Genomic DNA, 10784 nt, shown 5'->3' on the forward strand with positions numbered 1-10784 from the left:
ACATTTGCGATATTTAGATAATTTCGATATATTGCACAGCCCTACTTTGTACTTCCTAATTATTTTGCTACTAGTCACTATCCCAAGTCATGTCAAGTAACTAATCTATTGTTACTGGTATGAAATTGTTGATTTTTGCATTGAAATTCTATGGGGAGCTGTGGTTCAGAAGCTATTCAAATACATGTTAGAATCTCTTCAGGTTTTTAGCCTACTGGTAACCTTTCAGTAGCCTATGTTTTTTTTATTTATTATTTATTTCATTTCAAAGTTTATTTAATTTTATGGCTACAAAAGTAGCTACTCTGACTTATTACAAGCAACTGTAACTAGTGATATAAGAAGGTTTACTAGAAAGAAACGGGATAGACACTAGTAACTAAAAAAAGAACATAATGAACACCTAATAAAAGTTGAAAATGATAGTCACTGCTGGATTGCTTGCTATACATAAAAATAAACACTAGATCGTTTTAAGGAATAAATGTTTAAACAGCATGCCATAAAACGAACTGGGAAGCAGGAGAAAAATTACAAAATGCACCATTCCCGAAAAGCCGTTGGAGCAGATCATTAACTCGACTTCAAATTGATCAAGGAAGCTGCACTTGAGCCAAAATGGATGCCACCACAGTCAAAACAGAACATGCCACAAAAGCAGAACCTGTGTTCCTCGTGGGCTCTGGGTAATCCTCATCATCGGGCTCATCGTCGTCGATCCCACTGGAGCCTTCTTCATCCACAAGGGGAGAGTCAAAGCAAAGCGTTTTCATAATAGTTTTGATAAACTCGCAGATAGTCCGCTCTGAACCATCACAGACGCAAGTATCCAGGAGTTGAGCTTTGGGAAGTTTGCGCATGTACGCGATAACATTGCGGCATGGGTTCGAGCAGCTGGAGCCGCTGAAGAGTTGCCCGCAGTGGAGTAAATAATCGCCCATGGCGCTTCGGCACTGGATGTCCCTCTCGCACTGGCGCCGGGCTTCGGTGCAGCCCATGCTGCTGGTTTTGGGTAAGCACGGTTCGATGGCTCGTTTAATCTCCCGGCAGCGGGGGTCCGAGGCGCAGCTGCAGTCCTCCAGCGCCGGGCCGCTCTTGGTCAGGTTGAGTTGCACCAGCGACGAGATGCAGTGACTGGGACACTTCTTCCTCTGGCCGCTCAGGATCGAGTCACAGGCGTGCAAATACTGGTCATAAGCGTAATGACACTCTGGCTCCGACTGGCAGTTCAATATCGCTTGCCAGCAGATCAACCGACTGCCGTGGTGGTTGGAGGAGGCGATGGAAAAACAACTTAAACACACAAGCACACAAGCGAAAGGCCAAATGGATGTGCGCGCGCCACGAACCAAACCTGCACGAGTTGCCATTTCGAAGTCTGTAATCGTTTGGCTGGCGTCAGGTCAGTTTTAAGCATGCATATTTCATATTTCCATTGCATCTAGTGAGGGAAAAATCCCTCAGCTCAGATCATGTTTGCAAGGTCCATTCAAAAGAAAGAGTTTGTTCCACAATTGCGGTGAATCTATAAAGACATTTTCCTGTAATCCATGTTCTTAAAAAGAAGCCCTGAATTACGAAAAGTGCTATTTCCAGCAAACGGGTGGTTCATTCCATCTTCCCGGTTCGTGTCCGTGTGACAGTGCGGTGATTCCTCCTTCCACCTCTTGTCTTTCTTGTGGGCAGAAGTGAGGATCAACTCGTCCTCTCGCGTCTCTCGCTCACATCCGAATGCGCTCGCGAGCTACTAACATCACGCTTCCCCGGCTGAACCGATACATTCACGAGCGTGCGCTTGTCGTCCGTCATTAAGTACGCATCGGGACGCGAACAGATAATAGCACGGCGTTCAAATTCACACACTGGCCCCTTTCTGACCCGCTAGTTTTGCTTTATCCATTCTACTCCTGCGGAAGTTTGAGGGATTCCTATTGGTCAGACCGTTTGTTGTTGCAAATCTCGACGTCAAGTAAGGGGCGGGAGAATGGGGGTGGGGCATGATGGGTCAGGAATGGTCTCTCTCCAAAAGATTTGGATTACTTCAGAGCAGAAAGTGAGAAAGGCCCATTATTCTGTCGTTTCTCAGACTTAAACAGCATCACATATGATTTGGTGAATACTGGATCACAGAGAGTCAGTGTTTAGCAAGATTCGGTCGTTTCTGTTCAAGAACAACCAACCAGCAACTTTCTTTAACAAAATTGCTCTTTTGCACTGCATTTATTTAAAATAAAAATCTTTTGTTACATTGTTAATGTCTTTACTGCCACTTTCAATCAATTTAATGCATAGGCCTACTTGCTGAATACACAAACTAAAAAAAAAAAAAAAAACGTTTTGACCATAAACTTTTCAACAATTTCCTGGCAGATCTAAAGACTTCTGTAAAGTAATTTTGAACTTGGGGTCAATTGTTTATGAGTTTTAAGTCAACCCTCAAGTCAATCTTTATGCAACTCAAGTGTGAGTTTCCATCCATGCTCATTGAATCTTAACTACATATGGGTTTTCGTGAAGGAATGTAACAAATGTGTTGTGGAAAGTCAGTTTTCTCTTATCAGATGTCACTGCATCTGTAATGGATTTATTTCAAGAGATATATAATTAACATTTCGCCTTTGCTAAAATACAAAGCTGTTACCATGCCAGATTTAATTTGATAAGTTTTCATCATTTAGACAAGATTTTATCAAATAAATTCTTACATTTCACAGCAAATTGAAAATGCATTTTGGGGAATGTCATTTCTTGATCCAGGCAAGGAATGTGTTTGAAAATGATAGTTCCTGGCTCACTGCACCATGTCTAGTCAACTACAATAGAAAAAGAGACATTGGCTAAAAGCAGCAACATCGGCCCTGTTCAGATATAAAATATACCTGTGAGCCCTAAAAAAGGTGGACTCCTTATGTGTAAAATGATAACATGCAAGTTCACACTTGAACATGAAAAGGGGGCATTTGCTGATGCTTAGGACAGAGGATCAGTGGGTCCACCTAGCACAAAGAGCGTATGTGTTTCAAACACTACTCTGGAGTTAGGAATGTACCTTTAGGCCACTGTGCAGCAAGCTTCTGACCCTAAACAATGAACTCAATGTCAGTTACGGATGGTCAGATATTACTTACATTGACATTTTTGCACCAGTTCCAGGTGATGGATATAGGGAACTCTATACTAGGGCTGTCAAAAAAAAAATCGAATTTCGAATATTTGTCGAATTTAAAATAAAAATCCACATTCGAATGCAAAAAGGTTGCATTCGAATTTTAGGTGTGCATTAAGGAGGCAGCCTTATCAGTGGCGCACGAGATGAGATGACGATGTAAGTGTCGTTGCATTATAATGTTTTTGTTAGCCTATCCAGTTGAAGCCACTAGATGTGGCGCTGCTGCGATGTTCATTCAAAATATTGCAGAAAAAGAGAACATAAATGCGGAGAAGATCTTGTTTACATCAAAAGTGAAACCAAGCCGTTCACACAGAACACATATTTCGTGCATTTTCTAGAGGGACATCTATCACCGTTGCACTCGCATCTCGCACAAAGGAGCCACATGTTTAGAAAGCCATGTAAAATTAATGCAAGTTTAACTTTGAAAAAAACATATATCGAGACTTTATGGCGTCCCCCCCCCTTTTCTTTCCTTTTCCTGTTTTCTTTGGCAGGCCGAATTTAAATAATCCAGATGCTTGTGCAAGAGAGAGCTGCATGCCTTTACTTTAAATGGGGATTCATATAAATTAACAACATACAGCTTTAAATGGGGATACATGCCTCAATAATGCATTAATGACAAACACAATGAAGTCACAGCACAAATGACGTCCTTCCATGCTCATTATAAGAAAAATTTCAATTGGTAAACATTATTATCTTGACTTGTTTATGAGATCATTCTTTAGTAAAATATTACACAACAACAAGATGCCATTTTTTAACAGGGCTTTGGAAATTTTGGATGAGTGCTGATGTGTTGATACAGCAAAAGTAAAGCACACAGAATCCCTTATACAGATATGTATATTCCTGTAAGAACGTATAATTATTATTAGTTAAAAGGTTAATTGAAATGAACAGAAAATGCTTTCTTCTTATTCCACGCTCTAAAATATAAGGGTATGTTTATGTTTGTTCTGTTTGTTCTTAATATTTTGTTCTGTAGTCAAATGTTACCAGTTATCATGCAATCATTAAGACAAAGGTAAAAATCACAGATTACGATTAGAATTTTATAGCTGCCGATTTAAAACGTTTTAAACTAAATAACACTTTATATGCATGGCCTTTATTTTTGGCTTTAATCTAAGAATACCTTTCTTACACTTTTTGAGGCCTTAATGAGAAACAGATTCCTTACAATAATCCGTGGGGTGCTGTTGCCAAATTCCTGACCCTGATGGATGACCCTAAACAAAAACTTGCCCGTGCCGTAATTAGAATAAACTCGCATTATTTTTCCCCTTTTTCATTGTATCATGGCAGTAGTGGAGAAGTAATATTCACATAGCAAAACACTGAAATCATACAGCCAGAACATGAACTTCTTTTAAAGAACATAGCTGTCAGTACTACAACATAGCAACATATTTTGAAAAAACTAAAACAAATTGTTGAACATTTTCATCCATTAATTAATCATATAAAGGGGTCATGAACTGAGAAATCAAAATTCCCTGGATCTTTTGACATATAAGAGGTCACTGTACTATAAAAAAACATCCTGTAAGTTTCAGAACTCCAAACTTTCTTGTTAGTCTAAAAACAGCTTATATTGAAGCCAATCTGCCAAAACGACAGGTTGTGGAATGTCACTTTATGACGTAATAGTGTGGCTAAACACAGCCTTCACAGAAGATGATCAACTCCTGCCTCTACATCATTGCCTGTTTAGCCCCGCCCACCAATTTGAGCATATAGTATAAATAACGAGAGAGGCAAACGCAGGACAACGCAGAAACCAAATGATAACGATGGCTCCGAAGACAACAAGATGCTGTACAGTGTCAAATGGCTATCATATATTTTTGAGATTTCTTGCTAAACATGCTGCACAGTTTTTGCGCCCAGAAACTATAAGTAAATACTAAAGTATTACTAATGGAATTTCTTACATATTTTGGAACTATCCTATTTGGATAGGATATCCTCTAAAAACCTGCTTAGATCCTAAATAAACAGAAAAAAAATGAAAATTTCAGTTTATACAGTTAGATCCTAATTGATTTTTAGTGGGTTCTTATAGGATTGGTTCCAAATTATAATCGAAATTATAATAACATTCCTACAGGAAGTTGTGGCAGCACAGCTGCTTTTGGTTTTATTGGGGCTCTAAACACACCAACAACTGTTGTTAGCGGCATGATAGAGATATAGACAGCTGCCCTATACTGTTGTCCAGAACTATTTAGAAATGAGCTGCTGCTGAAGTCAATTAAGAAATAAACTTTAAAATGCAACATAACCAGTACTGGTTTATATTGTTCTTTTTTTTTAAAACACAATCTTTTTAATCTGGACATATCTGTGCTTCACCATTCTTTGTCATGAATAATACAAAGCCAAAACCCAACACTAAGGCATTGAGCTTTTCAGGGAGTATAATCTGTATCTATGTGGAGTGTCCTCTGGAATCCAGACATCAATATCGCAGTCAGGGAGGATGTTGACTAAAAACCTCATTCACTCTCATTCCATTCCAGCACTGCCATCAGCTGCCATCCCATCTTCTGACTGACACCAGATAGGAGGACAGATATCTTGCCAAGTCCTGTTTGAACCCATGGCCATGTCAACTCCCTTGATCAGCGCGCACACACACGCACACAGACAGACCAGCTGTTCCAACACATGGCCTCTTAGCCTTTCCATACTATAAGTGACTATTTATTCAGGCCTAAGGGCCCATCATACCATTGCAAAGAGGGGAAGAATGCCATGTGTGCATATGGGGCCAGCCAATAAAGACATAGCCCCTCACAGACATGACCGTAATCCAACAAACATGGAGTGCAGCATGGAAGAATTTTACTGCATGAGACACAACAAAGCCTGACAGTAAAAACGAGTGGCAACCACAAACATTCTTTATGGGCATTAATGATTTTTAGAAATCAAAGAGCAATGCTAAAGTCACGCAAATGCAGATGTCAGACTTAAAACTTTGGATATGAGGTCAGGTGTACAAATAATTCAGATGAGTAATTTCTTAAAACGTGCACTAAATGATTGGCCCATGTTGTTTCCCACACCCACATGCAATTATGCTCTGCTCTGCTATTCTTTCATAATAGTTAATTCGCCTATTTGTTGATATTTTTGGCAAGATGCATTCATTACACAAATACTTCAAATGCATATTAGTTGAGAGAGTATAAAATATTCACAGCCAAATAAAATATAACCACACCTGTGAAGCTGTGGCTATGGTGGGAAAATGTTCTCTGAATTTCTTAAGCCTGTTTCAAACACCTTGTCATATTGGCCCTGTATTGGTATTTCAAAGAGCCATAGCTTGTAAAACACAAGCTCTCCAAACCTTTAGTAACCTTGCGATGGTAAAGGGTAAGTGTCAAAATTGGCATGCAGGACTCCGCCTCCACAATCACCCTATCCTTTGACCCTCTGCCCCCAGTTGTTGCAAAAAGCCTGGCCTGACCTGTCTGGATATGGAGACGTAAAGAACAATGTAGGCAGGTAATGCAAAACCTTTAGCATGATTCTGCCTTTAGGTACATCATGCGCCTGTGGCCTCTGTGTTATGGGGCCACTTTTTTTTTATAAACGATCACTGTGGGTCTGAACACTGGCCACTGCAAAGCTTAGAATAACTGAATGACACAATGGTTTCTTTTCTAAATAAATAGATGTGGGGAGAATGTTCAAACTCCTAGCCCCCTTTTTCTCACTGTCAGAATTTTTTTCCCTTCATTCCCATCTGTGAGCTGTAAGAGCAATTTCTCGCTCTCTTCCTCCTCTGAGAAATGCTAAGTTTTCCTTCTGGGCAACTGTGGAGCTGAGCCCTGCCCTTCTTATTTTACCGCTTTGATTAGATGATATCAGCTATCACTTCAGGCCCACATAATTGCATCTCACTAGCTTTCTCTCTCTCCCTTTTTCTTTCCCACAGGCACATGCTAAATAAACTGCATATGTCAAGTCCTCGAGCAATACATTTTCTGTTTTAGATTACAACAAGTCATATTCTATACCTAAGAGTCTTCCATTAAATGTGATTAGGAATTAAGAATATTTAGGAGAGTGTAATAACTATATGGTAACAGAGAGAAAAGGGAATACAGATACAGAATCATTCAAAAGTCTGGGATCATTTTTATTTTATTTATTTATTGTTGAAAAAATTAATTAATAGTATTATTCAGCAGTGATGCATTAATTTGATCAAAAATGACACACTGAAAAAAATGTTTCATTCATCCAATGAAAAAAATGTAGGGTAATGATTCACATCTATATTTTTTAACTTGACCCAAAGAAAAATAAATAACTTCCCCTTAAGAGCTCATTGGCTCAAGTTAAAAAATATAGATGTGAATCATTCATCCAATTAAAAAAATGTAGGGTAATGAAACATTTTTTTCAAGGCATTCATAATGTTACAGATACAACATGGCTTCCACATAAATGTTAAGGACTGGAGTAAATTCAGTTTTCATCTCATAGAAATCAATTACAGTTTAATACAGGTACATCTCAAAAAATTAGAATATCATGAAAAAGGTCAATATTTTTTGTCACTCATTTCAGAAAGTGAAACCCATATATTATATAGATTCATTACACAGAGTGAAATATTTCAAGCCTTTATTTCTTGAAATGTTGATGATTATGGCTTACAGATAATGAAAACCCAAAATTCAGTGTCTCAGAAAATTAGAATATTACATAAGATCGATAAAAAAAGGATATTTTAAACAGAAATGTCAGGCTTCTGAAAAGTATGTTCATTTCTATGCACTCAATACTTGGTTGGGCCTCGTTTTGCATGAATTACTGCATCAATGAGGCGTGGCATGGAGGCAATCAGCCTGTGGCACTGCTCAGGTGTAATGGAAGCCCAGGTTGCTTTGATAGCGGCCTTCAGGTCATCTGCATTGTTGGGTCTGGTCTCTCTCATCTTCCTCTTGACAATACCCCATAGATTCTCTATGGGGTTCAGGTCAGGCGAGTTTGCTGGCCAATCAAGCACAGTAACACCATGGTCATTGAACCAGCTTTTGGTACCTTTGGCAGTGTGAGCAGGTGCCAAGTCCTGCTGGAAAACTTTCATCTGAAAAGAGGACTTTGGACCACTGAGCAACAGTCCAGTTCTTTTTCTCCACAGCCCAGGTAAGACGCTTCTGACGTTGTCTCTGGTTCAGGAGTGGCTTGACATGAGGAATGCGACATTTGTAGCCCATGTCTAGGATTCGTCTGTGCGTAGTGGCTCTTGATGCGCTGACGCCAGCCTCAGTCCACTCCTTGTGAAGCTCCCCCAAATTCTTGCTGGTGCACCTTTTCCTACCACACTTTTTCCTTCCACTCAACTTTCTATGAATATGCTTGGATACAGCACTCTGTGAACAACCAGCTTCTTTAGCAATTAACTTTTGTGGCTTACCCTCCTTGTGGATGTGTCTTCTGGACATCTGTCAAGTCAGCAGTCTTCCCCATGATTGTGTAGCCTACTGACCCAAACTGAGAGACCATTTAAAGGCTCAGGAAACCTTTGCAGGTGTTTTGAGGTAATTAGCTGATTAGGGTGTGACACCATGACTTTCCAATATTGAACTTTTTCACAATATTCTAATTTTCTGAGACACTGAATTTTGGGTTTTCATTATCTGTAAGCCATAATCATCAAAATTTCAAGAAATAAAGGCTTGAAATATTTCACTCTATGTGTAATTAATCTATATAATATATGGGTTTCACTTTCTGAAATGAGTGACAAAAAATATTGACCTTTTTCATGATATTCTAATTTTTTGAGATGTACCTGTATATATTCAAACAGAGAAATCTATAAGTTATTAATTGCAATATTTTTTACAATATAACTCTTTTCACTGTATTTTTGATCAAATGAATGCAGGCTTGATGAGCATAAGAGACTACTTTTAAATATTAATAAAACATTTAACCCTCTACGGTACGGAATATGATATCAATGAGGAAAAAAATGTGCGATGTTTTTCCTACTTAAAATTGGACACTATAACAATATCAATAAAAATGTTCATTATTGTTTTATTTTTTTTTTTTTAGTTTGTTGCCTCAAGGCAACACTGTACCACAAAGGACAAATTTAAACATTTGACATTTTCATACAGAAAAAAGAAATATATTTATTGAAAACATCCATTTCTTTAACCAAACACTTGAACAAACAGACGTATCTAGATTTTAATGTATTGCACATCTCATATTTAATAAAAAATAACATTTCAAAACCAGGTGTTGCTCTCAGTCAACATTGTACCATCGTGGATCACAAGTATAACTAAACTATCATATTTGTTGTCACACCAAAACATTATAACCAGTGTTGTTTCAAAGTAAAAAATTAAAAATAATCATAACCTTATCCTAATATGCACTTTATCCTTACAAGCATGCACATGCACACACAAGCACATGCATGCAAAATCTCCTACTTCACTAATGACACCTCATTGCTTGTGAAAACTGAGGAAGCAATTCTTCTCAACAGACAAATCATAATATGTGCAGATTTACTATTCTTGAAAATTCATTACAAAATCATACAACAATTCTAATACATTTAGATAATTCTAACTCTTTTCCTTACAAATATCATATACTTGTATTCAAACCTAGTATGCCTGCATGGCCTTATGCGATTCCATTGCGGTACAATGTTGCCTTGAGGCAACATGCAGTTTTTTGTAATTTCCTATACGTACATTTGATGAAATATGTAAAGTTTTTGAAAATACTTCTTTACCTTCCAATGAAGGTGACTAAGATTTTTTTGTAGGCAATTATATGCACGGAAATTGATGAAAAATGCACTTTTCATTGGACAAAATATGGAGTCATGTGACGTGCACATGTCCTGAAAGTGGAAACAAAATGGACCCCTGTGGGTCATGTGACCACTTTTTTTGCATTTTAATTGATTAGTATGAGTTCTCCTTCCGAGATAGCATTTATCAATGAAATGGGTCTCTCATTGTTTTAGGAAAAAAAACAACTAAAATAGGATATGCTGCCTGGAGGCAACACTATACCATAGAGGGTTAAAAAACTGTCAGATTATAATTAACATGACAATGATCACATTCATATAAAATACAGTACAACACTTTGATGAAAAGGGAGAAAAAAACGGTATGAGATCATCATATAAATAACTTGAAAGCTTCACATAGAGGTGTTTTGCTTTAATATTGTTTCAAATCAAGAAGTAACTCAATATTATTTTTCCTTTCTACTTTAATAACAAAAAAAGTTTCTATTAGCCCATTTTGTCTTTTCATATATTGTCCCATAATTAGACAGAAAATGATAATAAACGTGCCACTTTTGGTTGTAATCTACCAAAACAAAAATACATCTTTTTAAGAAAGATTAACTTTCATACCTAAAGATTTACAGAGTATGTCTTTCAATCTGTCCTGCTATAAATGCAGTTAAAAATGTGAAAATTTTCTTTCTTCGACCCACAGAAATAGTATAAGTGCTTTTACAGCAGATTATTTTGATAAAAGAATCTGGTGCAAATCCTGGGTAGGCATGTCCCAAACCTGCCCCCTTGGCT

The 10784-nt window shown here is 37.8% G+C and overlaps 1 protein-coding gene across 1 annotated transcript; it reads right to left on the reverse strand.

Moving 5' to 3' along the window:
- Positions 1–255: 255 nt before the first annotated feature.
- LOC107700065 (growth arrest-specific protein 1-like) lies at positions 256–1926 on the reverse strand. The gene has a single exon (XM_016501574.1). The coding sequence runs from the start codon at positions 1368–1370 to the stop codon at positions 594–596; it is 777 nt and encodes a 258-aa protein (XP_016357060.1). The 5' UTR covers positions 1371–1926; the 3' UTR covers positions 256–593.
- Between the last annotated feature and the right edge of the window lie 8858 nt (positions 1927–10784).

This window comes from Sinocyclocheilus anshuiensis, unplaced genomic scaffold (genome assembly GCF_001515605.1).
Source record: "Sinocyclocheilus anshuiensis isolate Anshui unplaced genomic scaffold, SAMN03320099.WGS_v1.1 scaffold983, whole genome shotgun sequence".
Classification (NCBI taxonomy): domain Eukaryota; kingdom Metazoa; phylum Chordata; class Actinopteri; order Cypriniformes; family Cyprinidae; genus Sinocyclocheilus; species Sinocyclocheilus anshuiensis.